We start from the raw sequence: 19193 nt of genomic DNA on the forward strand, positions 1-19193 counted from the left end.
AATTTATTTGTTACCTCCACTAAGATCAACCATATCATTGCCTGCTCTTCATTCCTTCCATACAACCGTTTTACATGTGCGTCCTTTCCTCGTACAGATTCAGAATCAGCTGCCAGGAGCCATCTTCCCCTACGTTTTCTACCCTGTTAAGCTGCCGAAGTCTGTCACCATGGACGCAGGTCTGTTAATCCGTCTTGTATGTTTAGTTGGGTTTACATGTGCTTCAGTGTTTTGGTCTGTAGTGTGATTTCATTTCTATTTTTTCTTACAGAGCCCAAACCTCTGACTGATATCAGCATTGTAACCAGAACAGCAGGACACTCGGACATCTCTCGAATCAAGTAAAAGTTTACTTCTTGATTCTTTTCTCATCCCTCCTCATGATGCACTTTTCCCATGAATTGTTGTTTTCTTTACCCGAGAATAGGCCCTTTGTATTTAAATACTTTATATTTACATCACAAGTCTGGTCCTCTCTACAAAGGCCACCATGTTTTTCACAGTCTTCCAAACTGGACAAACTAAACACCTTTTGAGTTTCTATGACAACTGAAGAATACCACAGGTTGTCTTTCATGTTTGGAAGGGGAGGGGGACGTGAGGGGAATTCAGCTGCAACATGCAACTTTACCACTTAATGTCACTTAATTCTAAACACTCAGCCTTTAATTAAATATGAAAAGCTTGAATGTTTTCTCAGTTTGGCTCCTAAGTGCTGATTCAAATGTCTGCTCACCAAAGGTATTTCAAGGTGCTGATTCAAGAGATGGATCTGAAGCTCGATCTGGGCTTCCTGTATGCCATCCTGGACATGTTCACCCCGGAGGACGCCGCCCCCATGACCTTACAACAAGAGGTCAGATACACACATTCACACCCTCAGAGTTACTGTTGCTTTGGTCTTTGGTTCAGATTCATGATCCTATTTATTTGTTCTTGTTTTATTCCTCCAGGTGGAGCTGTTTGAGAAGGACATAGAGTATATCAAGACAGATCTGAACAATGTGTCTGCTGCAGACACTTCTGCCATCAGCCTCTACGAGTACTTCCACATTTCCCCCATCAAGGTATGTGCCTTCTCTCAAAAGAAAAACAAATGAAAGCATGGATAAAACACCACAATAATCTAGTTTTAAGACGCGGGTGCAGGGTATATAAGAGTCATGATAACTGATGTGTTTGTGTTTGCAGCTGCACCTGAGTATCTCTCTGAGCACAGGAGGAGACGACGGGATGAAGTTGAAGAGAGATACAGAAATAATCCCGGTCCAGTCCCTCAACCTGCTGCTGAAGAGCATCGGAGCAACGCTCACCGACGTGCAAGATGTGGTCTTCAAGTATGAACACACCCGAAGGCCCAATAAACAACACATGAATTGTGCACAGTGGTGTTTGTTTATTTTTGTGTGATCGCTGCGGGTGGAGTATGATGCTACTCGTCTGATGTATGTCATTTATTTCAGGCTGGCCTTCTTTGAGTTGACCTTCCAGTTTTGCACCACTCAGCAGCTACAGTGGGAGGTCATCAGGCATTATTCCAAGCAGGTAACACACACGGACCGCATGCAAGTTTTTTTTCTTGAGGCTGTACAGTTTAAAAACTGAGCAAACCAGGCGCTGACTCGCAGGGTTCTATTTGCTGTATTTCAGGCTATTAAACAGATGTATGTGTTAGTACTGGGCCTGGATGTGCTTGGAAACCCCTTTGGACTGATCAGAGGACTGTCAGAGGGAGTGGAGGCCTTCTTCTACGAGCCCTATCAGGTAATAATGTGATGCAACAGTGGACCATCAGTAAAATGTTATATCAGTGTTGGATTTATACATCATAATAAAACCTTCAGCAAGTCTAAAGGAATCTAAAGTGTGTGAGAAGCTATTGAAAGCCTATTGAATGTTTTGTCTGGGGTTTTCCAGGGAGCCATCCAGGGGCCAGAAGAGTTTGTTGAAGGAATGGCTCTTGGGGTGAAGGCTCTGGTGGGAGGAGCCGTAGGTAAGCACCAAATTAATCTATATATGATATGTCTGTTCAATAAAACATGATCCAATTAAATAGAATATAGAAAAGGGTAGAATATGTTCTATTCTATTATAATGTATTCTTACATACTGTATACAGTAAAATGGAATAAAGTGAGACATAGTGACAGTTCTCCAGCTAAACAAACTAGCCATTTCATACAGTATAGTAACTTGTACCCATTCATATCTGCCGTGCAGGGGGTATAGCAGGGGCAGCCTCCAGGATAACAGGTGCAATGGCAAAGGGCGTCGCCGCCATAACGATGGATGAGGACTACCAGCAGAAGAGACGAGAAGCTATGAACAAACAACCCAGTGGCCTGAGAGAAGGGCTGACCCGGGGGGGAAAAGGACTGGTGTCTGTATGTACAATGTTTTTATTATTTGCATAAAAAGGAATTGCATATCAGAAAAAGACACACCTTTGACACTGGCTGCTGAAATTGTGAAATTAAAATGATTTATATTAGCGATCCTGTAATTTAGCCTGAAACTGACCATGGAGGATTTTGCCATAATAAGTGATTTGAAACTATTTGGTAAAGTTGATTTTTTTCATTTCAGGGGTTTTTGAGTGGGATCACAGGAATCGTTACCAAACCAATTAAAGGTATGTTGACCTTTGACAAAATGATTATCGTAATATGAAGAAATCACATGCTATCAATTATTATAGAAGATTAGATAAATGCTCTTCGACTACTAGTATCCATGTTATTTCCATGAGGATGAGGATGAGGAGGAGGAGGAGGAGGAGGAGGAGGAGGAGGAGGAGGAGGAGGAGGAGGAGGAGGAGGAGGAGGAGGAGGAGGAGGAGGAGGAGGAGGAGGAGGATGATGATGATGATGATGATGATGTGGTGCAGGAGCTCAGAAGGAGGGTGCAGCCGGCTTCTTTAAAGGTGTTGGGAAAGGTCTGGTCGGCGCAGTAGCCAGACCCACAGGAGGCATTATCGACATGGCCAGCAGCACGTTTCAAGGGATCAAGAGGTATGGTTGCTTCTGTGTGTGCAGTGTGTACTCCCACGTGTGTGTGTGTGATTTAGTGAACCAGTGTCTATGTATGTATGCATCCCTGTCGTCTGATTGCACGCATGAGGATCTTTGTGACATCTTTGCATCTTGTCGTGTTTTTAGGGCGGCAGAGACCTCACAAGACATTCAGTCTCTGCGTCCTCCTCGCTTCATCCACGAAGATGGTGTCATACGCCCATATAAGGAGAGGGAAGGCCTCGGCAGTCAGATGCTCCAGGTAAGATTGAAATCTCTTCATTCCCATCTCTCTTTTGTCGGACTCAGGCAACAAGAGTCGGTCATTAGTTTGTTTTTTAAGATTTAACTTTAGGACTTGCTGCAGTGCAGCTGAATTTATCATTATTTATTATGTATTCATATTTATTATTTCTGTGACAACAAGGACACCAACCCATATGTGACCGTGTTCAAATTTGCTGCTGGAGTTCTGTGTTCAGCTTTTAATTTCGTTATTTTTAAACCGTCCTCCCTTCGGCCTGCTTTCTTTTAATTATCCTTAAGTGTTCTACGTGCTGAAGAGATTTTTATCGTCCTGTTAACATCACTAGAAAGCCAGTCAGCTCTCCTTTCTGCTATTAATACACTCCTGTGGGTGTTTGTATTATACAAAAGTTAAATTACACATTTGAAACTAATGCGAGTAAGCGGAAGTAGAGAGAAATGTGATAACTCACTCAGTTCCATAGCAAGGTTTACTGAGATATTTTGTGTTTTCACTCAAAGGTAGAAACATGTTGTGTATTTAACTGGAGCAGATCTACTGTGCTGTGCCACCTCGCTGTCTTCCTCTGTCGATCGTTTTTGCTTATTGAGCTTCATCTGGATGAACGTGCTGTCCTCAAGGTTTTAGACGGAAGAATTAATAACGTGTTGTTGATCAACACTTTAACTTGAGTGTCTTTCAAAGCCAGTTCCACGAGTCTCCCTGTCGATTTTAGTGAAGTGCTCTGATCCTGCTATCATTTAAACGACAAGCTTTACGCTGTGGGTCACTTTGTTGTGCTGACATTGTCTAACAGTCCTGCTGGATGGAGTGGGTTGAAGTGTCTGCAGTCGAGTGGCAGGTCAGAGCTTTAGTATTTAGATGGATACTCTGTGTGTAGGATTATGCCTTTAAATTTACAGATATGTGACAAATTAAAGTGCTACAGCCATTTGGAGATGAGCTATCCTGGTAGCTTTTTATTTACACATTACAACACTATTTACTCCCTGTTTGCTCTCTTTTACTCTGAACAACATGGTGTAAATAACCAGACATTTAATTTACATAACGTAAAGTTTGGAGCGACAGCTTCACTGCTCCTTTGTGAGAAATCTCTACCAGAGAGATTCTGCAAAAACTGACTCACTTCATTTGTCATGTTTCTCCTCATTTTACTTTTTTTCTTTTACTCTCTTATTTGTCACTCATCTGTGTCAACAGCTTCATACCGTGTGTGTCTCTTTCAATGTGCCAGTAACTCATTGTTCTTCTACCGCTAAATAACAACAGATCCACTACAAATCACAGTGAAAGCCACAGTTTGTGCGTAGTTGTGTGTTCCTGGTCTTGTAAACCTAAACCTAAACCTAAACTATTGTGGCCACAATATCAACGCTGACACACTCACACAAACACACAAACACACACGCACGATTGGCACTTGTGATCGTGTCTCTCAGGACGAACGGTAGAAACAATCCTCACAGGGCCAGAGAGACAGTGGAGATGATCCTCACAGTCCAGTCGAGTCTTTATAGAAACCGGCTGCGTCTCCCTCTGCTCTGACGCTGCCTCTTCTCTCTTGTCGTGTCCACAGATGAGATTGGTCTTCCCTGAATGGAGTGGCTCAGAGGATGAGAGTGATGAGGAGATAGACTAGAAGCTGTAGTGTGTAGTTACATTTGTTACATTTAAACTAGAGAAAGGCCTTTTGAGTAGTATACAAAGTGTGTTTCATTTTATATTTGTAGTTTTCTTTATTTTTTTCTGTCATTACCTTAGACCCCCTCCCCCCCTCATCATTTCCAACAAAAGAAACCTTGTCATTGTTTGTTTGTCGTCCATTATTTCCTCATTATCATTATTTTTTTCAAATGTCTGTTTTCTCTTTAAAATATTTGTTTCATTTCATTGCATTTTTGTTCTTAATAAAATGTTTACAAACCTCCACCTTCCATTTGTTTCATCCCATCTTTCCTCACCACCCCTCAACATTTTTCACTTCCATTCGAGTTAAGTTTTACACGGAGGATCATGAGTAGCTTACGCTTATTTCCAGTAAGAACGTTGACGTGTACAACTTGGTATAGACATATTTTAGTTTCTTTCTGGGTTGTGTTCTCATCCTCTTTCTGTCTTCTTTCAGAAAATTGAGAACGGACGTTTTGCCAAGTACAGATACTTTGCTCATGCCAAGGTCAATGATTGTGATTTCCTCATGATCACCAAGAGGTGAGGTTTATTCATCATCTGAAGAGAACATTTCACTGTGTTATTGTTGAAATGTTATTGCTAAAATGGACATTTTATCATGTTTGTGCTCTTTATTAAAAGTTGTTAAATCAGTATCCATACCAGTGATGGGAGTTAAGATTATACTTAATCTTTCATCCCATTTTAACTTTGTGATTTTTGCTGCAGGGGAATATTCTTTGTGACCAAAGGCACATTTGGTCAGCTGACCTGTGAATGGCAGTATCTGTTTGAAGAGTTCACCAAGGACCCGACGATAGTAGAGGACCGACGACTACGCATTGAAGCCAAGGTATAAAGAGTTAAATCCAAATAAGAAGCTTTTTACCCTGAGGAGTGTTTTCATGCCTCTGTGCCAGCGACATCCAGGTGATGGACATATCCTGTTTTTTGGGTTGTCCGACATTCCCCAACCTTTAGGGTATTTCTTTAAATTTGGTACAAATGTTCCATTGGACTCAGAGATGATTCGATTTCAGAGGTCAAAGGTCACCGTAAACACTTGAATGCCACAGATGTTCGACAGTAATTCAGCAGATGGTTCCTTGTTTTTTGTTCTGCAGGAGAGAGTAAAATCCGTCTTCCATGCCAAAGAGTTTGGGAAGATCATAAACTTCAGAACTCCTGAGATAGCCACGGTGAGTTCATGATTTTAACTATAACATGCTCCTATTTTCGTGTTTAAGATGCATCCCAGTTTTCCTTATAAGGTAACTTTGATTCTGATTCTGATTTTGATTGTTTTACTTCAGTGGGTTCTAACCAAACTGGAGGACGCACGAGACAGTTTACCACATTACTGAATCATCGAGAGGGGAGCGAGAACATGAAAATCAAAAGGAAGAAAACGTATACGGACGCGGTCTGTGTGTGTCAGTGCCTTGGTTCTTAACTGCATGCTCGTTTTGTTTACCTCCATGTGTGAGCAGTGCTAAAAAAACACACAAACCACACTGTATGTTGACTGTTGTTGTGTGTTGGGCTTGAGAGACTGAGGGAGTAGTTGGTCTGTGCATGCCAACGGTAGTGCTACAAATGAAAAGCATTCATTCACCACAGACACGCATCACTTTCTTCGCTCTTCTTGCACTTGTTCTTTTGCGCACACATCTAGGGATATCTAATTAATTATGTCATTAAAACTACTGCTTGAGTCTTGGGTTTACCTGGTTCAGTCTGCTGGTGACATTTGGATTTGCTGTTCTCCATAGCCCTTCTTGCCAAACTCAAATCCTCACTTAGTTACTTATTTCATCTGCTTTGACTGAACATATTTCAGGTTTCATTTCACTGTGGAAATGTAACACTGCTATAACAAGCAGGCCCGGATCTAGACTGCTCAGATCAGGTGGGCAATTGGAAAGTTGCCCTTGCATAGTTCTAGATCCGGGCCCGATGACAAGCGTTAGAAAACAGCTCAAATCATGGGAAGGCCAAATAATCTATAATTGTTGTAGCACATTTAATATGCACTGTTCATTTGACTGGATTGTTCAAGAGGGAAGCTAATTTATATGCATCATGAAAATGTGTTTTCTTTTCATTTCTCAATATTGTTCCTCCTTTTTTATACATTTCTCAAGATAAAGACTCTTCCGTGTGTGATTTAGAGACGCATGCTATTTTTATACTCACATGTATGAGGCTGCTGTGTATTGATCTCGTATAATATTCTATCTGTATATAAACATCCTAACACAATAGTCCGATTTATGGCATTGCAAATTGTAATTTTACGACTTATGTTTTTATACCACACGTATGCGATGTCAACTATGTGGAGGATTTAAAAAGAAATGGATGCTAGTTATTATCAGCTGCTGTTTACGCTGACATATATTTTAAAGGTTTGCTTTTGGTTTCGGGTGCATCGCAGTTTAATACGACTAAATATTTCTCTTGCCAATAATTTTGTTATTTATGTTTCAGAGGATCAAAACTGTTCACTGCAGTGACTTATCTCTTTTTCTTGCTTTTGTCCAGAAAAATAATAAAGTACGTGTTTCGAATTTCAATGCTCTTTATCTTTTTATTTCATGTACTCTGAAAATCTCAAACATGTTAGTTGCACACTTTATTACATAAATATAATTGCTTGTTTTTAATTACGCTACATAAATATAATTTCCATCTCTCCTGAGACAAAACAGTTTTTTCAAAGCACAACTCTGTCTATTTACATTTCAAACGTGATCAGCTCAGTGACTTTCATGGGTAAATAAGCCAAAGAACAGACAGGCGAGTAAGGAAAAAAATATTTCTACACAATATTTTAGCAACACTGTCATTTTCTACTGAGCAAGAGCGCCTCCTGCAGCCACACATGATTCATTCTGTTCGACTCAATGTCCGAAAGTGCTCTTGCTAAGAGAAAAAACAAACCTATCACTCTGTCGACTGGAGCTGAGTGGAAGCACAACAGAACAGTTGTTATTACCCATGATTCTCGGCTTCCTAAACCACAAGAGCTCCTGCTGTAACAAATACAACAAACTCTCAAAAGTTGAAGACTTTTAATTATTTTTAACTTAAACATTTCAGCATTTCTCTTGAACTTGTTGGGCCTGATTCTGACCATTTAAGCTGCAACAATCGGTCTCACTCAGAGCAGGAACAGACATTTAGGATGAGGAGTGGGAGTGAGTGTCACCATTCTCCCTTTTCTAAATCAGTGAACCATCAAACATATTTTGAAGCTGCTATTATGAGGCGAAAAAGCTGCATAGTGTTGCTTTAAATCCCAAGGCTGAACTATACTAACTCTTTCACTAAATATCAATTAAAACACACTATCTATAAACAGGAATTAAATCTATGAAGTAACAAGTCATCTAACTTTCCGCAAATTTTCACATTCTCACTTCTTCAGGAAACACATCACAGCAGATATACAGTAAAGGTCCGATATATCTGTTACAACATGTTCTTATTCTCTTTGGCTGGATTTGGACATGAAAATAAAATCTTATTTCATTCTTAAAGGTTATCCTTTTGTTTTGATGTAATTCAATCTTATTCAGCCTCTCGTCATGTCTCTTTCCTCCTGAAGCCCTTTGTCTCCTCTGCTGCTCTCCTACTGCTCCTCCTCCTGCTCCTCCTCCTCCTTCTCTTCCTCTTTACACCAGGTTGAACTCCTTCAGGTTGTGTCTGAGGATGGTGTCTTTGACGGCGACGAAGACGAAGCGGATGTTTTCTGTGTCTGTGGCGCAGGTGAAGTGAGGGTACAGAGTCTTGTCCTTGTCCGGGTTTTGTTCTTGGTACATCTTCAGGATGAAATCTTGAGCTGCTCCAATATCCTGCTGAGGTCCTGCAATTCAGGGTCGACGTTATTTCAATGTGGCTTTAGAAAATTCAACATATAAATCATTTGTGTAATTAGATAAAGAAAAGGAAAACGATCTAGCCTGTTCTTTAGATATTTTAAACTATAATGAGAAACCAATACTGCCTCTGGGCAAGTAGTAGTAGTCAGTGTGAGTATTACTGGAGAGTGTGTCTCCAGACAGTAACATCTTTATGGATGTTTTGATGGACAACAGTAGAATTTCTCCCAGTGCTGCTGGTGGTGAATCTGACTGGGATCCTCCCTCATGCACCTACAGATCACCCACCGGCTACAGCTTGTCCTTGTTTCTCCTTGTGTCTGGTCTGTTTTTCAACATGGTATATATCACCATTTACACTTGATGTACCACATATACCACAAGTTTATCACTGGGTCTGTGCATGAAACCACTGGCCTCTGCTTTTCGTGGCAATAACATACGTATGTAGGGTATTTGAATAAGGGTGTCACACAAACCTTAGTTAGATATCAATGTGTCTGAAACCAAAGAGATCATTTTGCACTAAACAAGATTCTAACACGTCAGGATGATTTTAGAAGCGACCTAACGAACCTGTGAATTCAGGGAAGTAAGTGGATAAGTGAGAGTGAATGATCTTCTCCTTCAGGATGTCAGTCTTGTTCAGGAAAAGTATGATGGAGGAGCGCTGGAACCATGGGTAGGTGATGATGGTTTTGAACAGGGCCTTGCTCTCCTCCATCCGGTTCTGAAAGAAAACATTTCAGAGCATAAAGAGTCAGGTAGTGACGACACATTCGAAAGAATCAGAAGTCTGGTGCACGATCGCTCTGTGAACTCTCACCTCGTTGTCACACTCCACCAGGACCTGGTCGTACTCGCTGAGCGCCACCAGGAAGATGATGGAGGTGACGTTCTCAAAGCAGTGGATCCACTTTCTCCGCTCTGACCTCTGACCCCCCACATCCACCATCCTACCACGACAACAGCCAAAGATCCACGTCAAATCAGGTCCAATGTAAAACAAGACAACGTTTTTATGTCGGGTCTTACCTGAAAATGACGTTCTCCATGTCAAACGGGTATTCGATGATACCTGTGGTCGGCACTCGGACTCTGAGGATGTCCTGAAGGTCGGGCACGTAGGACGGCTGAGAGATTCGATCCAGGTCGGTGAGATAGCTGGAAAACATGAGCAGAAAATAAGTAGAGGAGGAAAAAAAGAAGTGAAAAAAAAGAAATTGAATATTCTGGATTTTGTGGCTGTTTGGGCAGAAGATATTCTAACCGAATTTAAGAGAATATAAGCAACATGACTTAATTTATAACAAACACAGGAACCGGTTAGCTGAGGTCTAGGAGTTAATAAGTTCCAATTTACTGAACTGTGGATTGGAACTTTTGAGTTTCTTCCATCGCTGACCAGCTCCGTCCAAACAGTAGTTCAACTGAAGTGATGCTGCTTTTAAAGTTGTGGCCCAACACTATGCAATACTCTTCTTACAGCCTCAACTCAAAACCCTTTTCTTCACACTGGCAGTCTCACCTTGGACGTGTGCCTCGTGTTTGTATCCATGCATTTTTCTTATTTAATGCATGTATTTATTCTGCATTACTTCTTTCTTGTGTTCACACCTTGTACTTGAAGCATATCATGTTAATTGAGACTGTCATTAATATTTTTAGGCCTTGTTCTGTGACGCTGAAGCATTGCTTGCATTACACAGTGTGTGTGTCCCTGTTGATTTGTCTAGTTTCTATCAAATCTGTGATGACCATGTGGCAGAGCTGGAGAGAGCAGGGTGGATGTTATCAGATAACTAACTGAATGTGTAACTCTCACTATTTGGTGGAGTCTGACAGCTGGTACTCTCTGCGGCGGTCGTAGCAATCCTGTATTCCTTTATCGGTCCACAGATTCTTGATGGCCGTCGCCATTGCTTCATCCAAATCCTCCACCTTGTCCACCTCCAACTCCAGGATGGAGTTTGCAGGGCCCTGTAAACACACACAGACGGACACAGAGACTAATAAGACAAATATACAGTGGATTTCCCCAAATTCCAATTTGACAAAGGATCAAATATAAAGGAAAGACAAATATTAACCAAAGTAAACCAGGGCTTTTGAGTTGGCCTACCTTGTTCTGGGGATCAGCGAAGGGTATTTGGAGTGTCTCCATGGCTCGGATCATCGTCTGCATGGACGTGTAGATGTTCTGGTAAACCAGTTTGATGTAGTTCTTCTTGTCCTCAGCTGTGAATCCTCCTCCGTGTATAATCCTCATCTGTTTGATGAAGGTGCTCTTTCCACTCTCTCCAGTACCTGATGGACACAGCAACCGTTAATAACCTCTTTTTACATATGAGCACTTTTATCATGATTTATCGTCTTTTCAAGAATGGGAAAGACAGACGAGCATAAAGAGTGAAACCAGATATCATTCAGTTCAAGACTGAGATCATTTATTTACTGCTGAGAAGTACAAGAGATTCAATTTTGGAATGTATGGGTTTTTTATGTATAATATACACATGCAATCTATATTGAAGTACTGTATCAGGATAAAGATGTAGCTTATTTCCATTAAATTACTCCAGCAATGTAAATATTCCGGTACAAGTACCTCAAAGCTGTGGAGAAAAGTGTAGATTGTGAAGTACTTGAATAGATGTATTCGTATGCCAGCACTCTTCAACATACACTGTGATCTGACAGCTTCCCTACAAAAGTCTCCTATCTGTCGCTGGGAAACTCGTTGCTTGGAGTCAAGTTGGAATAAATACTAAACAAGCTGTAACAACCACTGATTAGTTAGATAAACAGGCAAACTGAAGGATTTGAATTTATATTTGACTGCCAAAAGGACATCTGTGAACGTGTGGGTGCTGCAGGCGAGAGACGTCCTCTCCACGTGCATTTGAACTTAAATCAAACTGAGATGAAAACATTTGGTTCCAGAAGTTGAGAACACAAGGAGATTATAGGTAATACATTACTGAAGGCGTTAAAAGCAAATTGGTTGTATTGTAGATATGAAGCACCTCCTTGGTTATGTTGAAATAAACCAGTGCTTTACTATAAGTGAGCTGGGAGTGACCACCACAACCACAGTAACTGACAGTACAACAGTTTTATATCTATGGTTTCAGCTTCAGCTGGAGCTTTTAGGAAAAGTGGTCTTAACACCAAATAGCATAATGCTGAGAGTTGTTTAAAGTGCTGTGTTGGGGCTACTGATAATATAACCTTAGGGCAGCATATACGTGGAGAATAACAAAGGACCCAGGATTGACCCTTGTGGAACACCATGACTGAATTGTTAAATTGGAGATACCACACTCTGTACAATCCCTACAATACTATCCATTCCAAATGCATTGATTCTAAATGCACTGAGCCACATGTTCTACGGCTGTTTTATAATCATTTCTCCCTCTCTCTAAAGCCATTATCATACATGACCCATGAATCCAGTGTGTGTGTGTGTGTGTGTGTGTGTGTGTGTGTGTGTGTGTGTGTGTGTGTGTGTGTGTGTGTGTGTGTGTGTGTGTGTGTGTGTGTGTGTGTGTGTGTGTGTGTGTGTGTGTGTGTGTGTGTGTGTGTGTGTGTGTGTGTGTGAGTGAGTGTGTTTTCTGGTTTCCTTGATGCTTTGCATGACATCATGAAGTTCAAGAATCTTTACATCTTGGTAAATAAGGCTTAGACAAATCGTCTGCATTTGAATGCACCTTGTTTACAAGTCAAGTTTCTTGGAAATGGGGTGGGTGGGGGGGGGGGGGGGGGTGATCATGCATGTCTGCTATGTTTTGCTTGTTCAGAGAGAGTTTGCCTCTAATAAACTCAGTGTTCATCTTAATCCTCAAAGTAATTAACTGATAACTTAATAGCTCTGTCAGTGAACCACCCTATAGATTACTGTCTGCTTCGTATAATATGACAGAATTTGTCCCAGGTGGGTACATGTAAATATATTATCATAACCATAAATCACTGAATAAGATATTGTAGCTAAATATGTAATGTTATCAAATGAATAAATGGTGAATTTTGCATATGAACATGAATGTTTATTTGCCTACATTTGTGTCTTTGTGCACATCTGAGTGTGCGTGTGTGTCTGAGTCGAACAATGTGGTGATTTACTGTTTTGCTAGGTGTGGTGAGTACTGACCACAGATGTCACCACACATACACGCACAGACACACACACACACACACACACACACACGCACACACACACACACACACACACACACACACACACACACACACACACACACACACACACGCACACACACACACACACACACACACACACACACACACACACACACACACACACACCTAGTGTGGGTGTGAGTCAGGTCATGAGGTGATGTCGGCTGCTTGATGCAGAGTGTTTATCTCTGAGATAAGAACTACACAAATTATTTTCATGTATAAACAGTATTATTATTTGTATTATTATTATAATTTACACTGTACAAATATATCAGTGTAGCTGTTTACAGTGATCCACGTTGGCAGACAAATGTTATTCTGTGACAGTTTAACAAATATTTCAAACATGTCATACAAGTTCCTGCAGAGGCATCAGGTGGTTTCAAAATAATAAACTATAAATAGACTTAATTTTGTTTAATACTGCCTGTTTCTCAGCAGTTTCAGATTATTTCTTTCTTCAAAACATAAACAGGAACTGTGGTTCTCTCAGCAGACTCAGCAGAACCCCCCCCCCCCTTAGTTTCCTTACCTAATCAGAGAAAGACGGTTAAATCCCTCCAAACTACTGTATCTCCGAACTACATCTTTAACCGAATCACACGTATTTAAGCTGTGATCTGTGAGTAATGTAATATTTCTTCACTTCCAGTCACTGATGCCCAGCTCACACTTTGAAAACCTGATGGTCCAGATCAGTGCTGACACGTCCGTGTTGTCCTTAAACCACTGAGGCACAGAGCTCTTCCTCTCTGGGGGTCTGACTGTGACCATTATAATGAAATCCACTGAGAGCTCTGAGTCACTCTGACTCCTAAATGAACGCTCAAAAGATGACCTGCTTATCTTACATGTAACTAGAGGGGAAGATTCAAGATATTCACTGTGTTATGTGAACAGAACTATTGCTAATATCCCCGTGGAGGTTTATAATTTTGTTCAAGTTACACTTTCTAATTCTTTGTGAGTGAGTTTTGAACACAGTCATCTTTTTTTTCTGAATTCCTGGTGGACACAGCAGCCGTTAACAACCTCTTTTTACATATGAACACTTTTATCATGATGTATCGTCTTTACAAGAATGGGAAAGACAGAATAGCATAAAAAGTGAAACCAGATATTATTCAGTTCAAGACAGAGATCATTTATTTACTGCTGAGAAGTACAAGTCCTTTTTTTTCTTTCTGGTAACCTGTTACTCCTGCTTTATTTTATCACACTTTACCAGAATCTACTTTACAGCCAGCAAGAAAATTAATTATCAGAACAAATTAAATTGGATTTAAAGTAAATGTTGCTTTAGCATTCATGGGCAGGAACCAGATGTACTCTTTTGTGAAAACCCCCCTCTTGGAGAGCGGCGGAGGAAAAGCTCCGGCTGGCGTCCTGCTCAGGGATGGTTTTGCATGATGTTTGCATGAGGTGCGTGCAGCAGCTACTTCTGTCTGACCGAGGCCTCGACAGTGACTCAGTTCACTGAAGTGCTCCCAAACGCATACATTTAAATGGGTGTGGCAGAAACTCTGATAGACGCTCTCTTGATGCCATGTGGCAAAAACTCAGTTTCCTCTTTCAGGTGCTCTGCTCGTTGTTCCCAAAGCTACATTCGTTTTTAAAAGTAATCAATGAGGAGAGGGGGATGGGTTCAGTAATCCAAACAGAGCAGGCAGGTAACATTAAAACTTTTGGTGAAGAAACTCCTGACATGGATTCAGAGGAGGCCAAGACTCAATCACAATGATGTAATAGACCTTTGCATTAGGTAATAGGCTACACTCAGCTTGTACTTTTACTTCAAATACTTTAAGTGAATTAAAAAGCAAGTATTGACTTACTTTTACTTTGGTAGAAAACTTATGTGGAACTTTTACTTGACACAAGTATTCTTCCTCCGCCACTGGTGAAAAATGTTGATACAAGAAGGGCCGGAACCCAGAATGAGGTGCTTTGGATGGTCAATGTTCCTATGTATTCTATATAGAGTACTTTATATATTTATATTTATATATATATATAACGCCTGACCCTGCTGGAGGTCATTGAGCTCAAGGAACTGAGCAGTTTCTATATCTTCCGAATCTTCACATTTAAAAAAGACCACACACCAGAACAAAGGACAAGGACAAATACAATCACTCAATAGGATTAATGACCCTGTCTATCAATACTATCATAGTTTTCCTAATTTGCTTTTTATAGTAGTTTTTGTGGTCCTGGCTAAACTCACATTAAGTTGGAGATTATGACAACAGGGGTCGAGAAACCCCTGCAGACATCTTGCTCAGGGATGAAATGTTCGGTGGGTAAAATGTATGGCACGGCCACGGAGCGCAGCAGAGCGCACACACTGAATGTTTGTGGGAAGAAGCCAGTGCCAGTGCACCACATCCGGAGACAAGACGTGAGGCATGAGGAGGAAGGAAACGTCAAGAACAGTTAGATATGAAACTTGGGCGTCCTCACTATTCATGACATGTATGAGCATTGTAGCCATTCCATTCCCTATAATAAAATACAGGAAATCGCCATGCTGCTGGGTGCTGCTGCACCTGCCGTGATGTGTGTCCAGGTGTGGTCAGGAAACAGTCACAGCAAATCGAAAGCATTTTTTACTAATTGCCACTATACGGTGTAAACCCAAGTATCAAAACAGAATAAGTTATTATTTAATCAAGAGCTTTGAAAGATAATTTTACGCACTAAAAGTTTCATCCCCAAGACCACGTCCTCATTTCACCCGTGTCCCTCACTTACTTTGGGATGAAACTATCGGTGCGTAAAGATTGTGACATAAAAACTACCTTTCAAAACCCAAGATCCTATTATGGCACAATCTTTACGCACCAAGTTTCATTCATTTAGACCAAATCCCTAGTGTCCCTTACTTCCGTTTGGATATGTTTTGTGTGACACTGACCATTAGATCCAGTGTGCAGCTGTGTCTAAACCCAGTTCCACTCCACTCTTGCTGGTGTGACTGGTGCTCACCTAACAGCAGCAGCTTCAGCTCCCGGCGCGAGTCCTTCTTGTCTCTGCGCAGCTGCTTCTCGATCTCCTCGTTGATCCTCTGGTTCTCCTTATTGTCCGCCGACGCACAACATCCAGCCATCACTTCCCCTAGACACGGACCTGTCTGCTCTCCAATGATCCTCCGCTCTCACAATGAACACAGGCTGCTTCTTCCCTCTCACACCTCACGAAGGACGAGGAAGAGGATGCAGATCATCTTTCAAATGAATTCCTTCTTTTTTCCCCCACTCGAATCCCAATGAAAGGATGAGTTGAGTGAAGAAGAGTTGGAGGAGGAGGAGGTGACTTTGAAGGTTTTAAATGACTGGTCAGTGGTTGAATCCGTGTAGAGGAGAAATACTTTTTAGGAACCAGAGCTGCGGTTGATCTGAAGCTGGAGGTCACTCGTTGAACTTTATTCAGGCGACTCGTTAGGGCGTGGCAACAGTTGCAAATCGAAGCAGGGATCAAATGGGAAGTGAACATCAGCAGCCGGTGCACTGTGTTGTCTCCATGCAACAGGGACAAGATGAATACAGGGGTCAAATATGAATAGAATATATAAATTTACGCAAATGTAAAAAATAAGAAGGAGCCAAAGGTGTCATGTATCTGAACCGGTAACATGGTTGTCAGTTATTCATCTCTCTATGTTTTCATAGCATCACGTCACACATATTTTAGAGTGACATCACGGTGTGGCACATCCTCTGACACTGCGGTGACTCTTGGCGGCCACTAGGGGTCGTGAGGGCCAAACTTGAGTGAGTGAATAGAGGTTGTTTCCTGGGCTCATGTGCAACTTAACATCTTCTGCCCTTTTCAGTCATCTAGAGACCAGAAGCAAATTCCATGGAGTAACAGCAGAATTTATGAACGAGCAAATCATCCAACAGTATATGTGGATGCGTGTTCTTTAACCAGTCCTTAGAATAGCACTCTGCAGAGCACACATCTCCGTAAAGGCCCAACCGACTAACACTAACACTTACTAAAGAGTTTGTGTATAACTGTGACAAAATAACCACAAGCAGTCTCGGTGCAGTTTTCTGTTTATCCACTCTTTTGTCCTGTGTTGAACACATTTCTCGACACATACAGAACATGTTCGATCAGGGAGGATGTGTCGGCTGCTGTTTTCATGTCATAACAACCGGAAGATTTTCTCTGCTTAAGAATAAAATACCTCAACTCTCATTTCAAGTGAGGCTCTAATGATTCCTCAGTACCTTCTGTCCCGGGATCTCTTACACAGATCATTCAACACATGTACATGAATCCTTCAAGTAAAACCAATGGTGCATTTTCCTGCCTTGATTTACTGTACCATAAAAAGTTGTTTTATCTCATAACCACATACGATTTATTCATAATGTTAGGAGTTTTCAACCATGGAGTAAACTCCTTTTTTCACATCTCCATATAGGTTTTCTGTTGTTTCTCTGTTTTGTTTTTTGAATGACGTCTTTTTCCATGTTAATAACACAAATGTCCTTAAAGGGGATTAAAATAACCTCTAAGGGGAAACTTCACCTCACATGTTGCAGAAGAACAGGCGGTTCAGTGAGCATGTGTTTCGAGCTCGTCCAGCAGTTTCTCCTGTGATAGGCCCTGCTGTCGATGAGGGGTTAAAGTCAGATCTTCATTTGCTTCGACTCCACTTTCAGTTTGACTGGAGGTTAACTTGTCCAAGTGGCTGTCGTCCACCTAAACCAACCATCAGTGTGAAAGCACCAGCCAGCTGAAATATCTGAAAAACAACAGGGGCTCAGACTGAGGGCTGGTTCCCTGCCAACTTGGCTGCTCGATGCCAAACCAAAACCAAATATGGCAGGAAAAAAACTCCACTCTGCAGGTGGCTGCTGTTAGATTTAGAGAACTCGTCGTAACACTGTGCAAAACACATTCCGACCTGGCTGCAGGAGCACGGCTGCTTAATCAATCAATGCATTATGGATGTGAAGATGTGAATCTAATATTATGTGTTCTGATTACAGTTCACTCACTATGTTCTTATAACGTCCTGTAATTATGTGGAATTAGCTATATGAGCTACGCTTCAAAACTGCGAGCACAGAGAGGCCACCTGACCCCAAACAACCCTCCAGCTGCATGATGGGACAATATCTGCAAAATCAGCTTTCACTTCTCGTGAAAAACGCAGCTACCTTGCATTGAACATCAGAGGCACAGCTTAATCAATAAGGCCGTTTATCTACAGGTGAACTATCTTGTGTCTACTCCTTTGTTGTTGTCTCACTAAGTCTAAACTAATAATATACATCCTCATGAGGTGTTGGCAGACGAGATGGATGTGAAGTAAAAAAATAAATAAATTAAATGAATCGTCCTAATCATGTTAAGTGTTTGTGTGCACTGGTCAATGACCCTGACATACTCTATAGGTTCATTAGAGGGGGTGTAAGGGGCGATGGTGTTTCCATATTACAACAAGATAATTACATCTTTCTGAAAAAGATTTTTATCAAATCTGAGCCAAAGCAACACTTTCCCTTTTCCAAAGGCGGGCTGGTCGATCGCTTTTGTTAAATAAAACATGTTTGCCTTAAAAAAGGAAAGTGGTGGGGCTGAGGACTCACGATAACACTGTTTGGGGGTCGACTAATAAATCTCAAAGTTAATCAGTACTCGATGAGCTACGGGACCAAGTTTAGAGAAAATAGAAATAAAAAGATTAAAAGGAAAATCAATGTGATTGGATCACACCTATGTTATAAGTGCTCTGTTCCTGAAGCCACTAAACAATTAAAATTAGCCCTGTATGTTGGATTCAATCTGAAGTCTCTTCATATAAAATGGAAATTTAACAAAAACAGCTACTGTTGATAACCAGCTTAATGTGTTGTTGGATAATATAATGAATTATAATCCTCGTTTTGCACTTCTGAAATTGAACAATGAAAACTGGTATGTTTTACATTCTCCTCTTTGAAAAAGGAAACCAAACCAAACATGTAAATAACATCTTTTTTTCTTCCAAAAAAATGAATTTTCCATTAGACATACAATACAATTACATAGATACATATTTTCAATACTGCACATTCAATCTGCCAAAATAAAGTAATGATTACAAAGCCAACAAAGATGCTGCCATGTATATATATAGAGGGATGTATG

At 41.0% G+C, this 19193-nt stretch overlaps 2 protein-coding genes across 2 annotated transcripts in view; one reads left to right on the forward strand and one right to left on the reverse strand.

Annotated features, from left to right (window-relative positions):
• vps13a (vacuolar protein sorting 13 homolog A) overlaps positions 1-7529 on the forward strand; it is a 40147-nt gene extending 32618 nt beyond the window's left edge. The window contains exons 60-75 of the mRNA XM_061072377.1: positions 98-179; positions 272-341; positions 742-856; positions 954-1067; positions 1192-1337; positions 1464-1545; positions 1651-1764; positions 1918-1993; positions 2221-2384; positions 2587-2632; positions 2888-3011; positions 3159-3273; positions 5408-5493; positions 5683-5806; positions 6078-6152; positions 6267-7529. Of these exons, the coding sequence (XP_060928360.1) occupies positions 98-179; positions 272-341; positions 742-856; positions 954-1067; positions 1192-1337; positions 1464-1545; positions 1651-1764; positions 1918-1993; positions 2221-2384; positions 2587-2632; positions 2888-3011; positions 3159-3273; positions 5408-5493; positions 5683-5806; positions 6078-6152; positions 6267-6317 (1584 nt within the window). The 3' untranslated portion in view covers positions 6318-7529. The remainder of the gene's footprint in view (positions 1-97; positions 180-271; positions 342-741; positions 857-953; positions 1068-1191; positions 1338-1463; positions 1546-1650; positions 1765-1917; positions 1994-2220; positions 2385-2586; positions 2633-2887; positions 3012-3158; positions 3274-5407; positions 5494-5682; positions 5807-6077; positions 6153-6266) is intronic.
• Positions 7530-8630: 1101 nt separating this feature from the next.
• Positions 8631-16158, reverse strand: gna14a (guanine nucleotide binding protein (G protein), alpha 14a). Its single transcript, XM_061071237.1, has 7 exons — positions 16032-16158; positions 10960-11144; positions 10663-10817; positions 9873-10001; positions 9664-9793; positions 9414-9567; positions 8631-8821 (listed from the first exon to the last, which is right to left on the reverse strand). The coding sequence occupies exons 1-7, from the start codon at positions 16150-16152 to the stop codon at positions 8631-8633; spliced, it is 1065 nt and encodes a 354-aa protein (XP_060927220.1). The 5' UTR covers positions 16153-16158.
• Between the last annotated feature and the right edge of the window lie 3035 nt (positions 16159-19193).

This window comes from Limanda limanda, chromosome 5 (genome assembly GCF_963576545.1).
Source record: "Limanda limanda chromosome 5, fLimLim1.1, whole genome shotgun sequence".
In the NCBI taxonomy this organism is placed as follows: Eukaryota; Metazoa; Chordata; class Actinopteri; order Pleuronectiformes; family Pleuronectidae; genus Limanda; species Limanda limanda.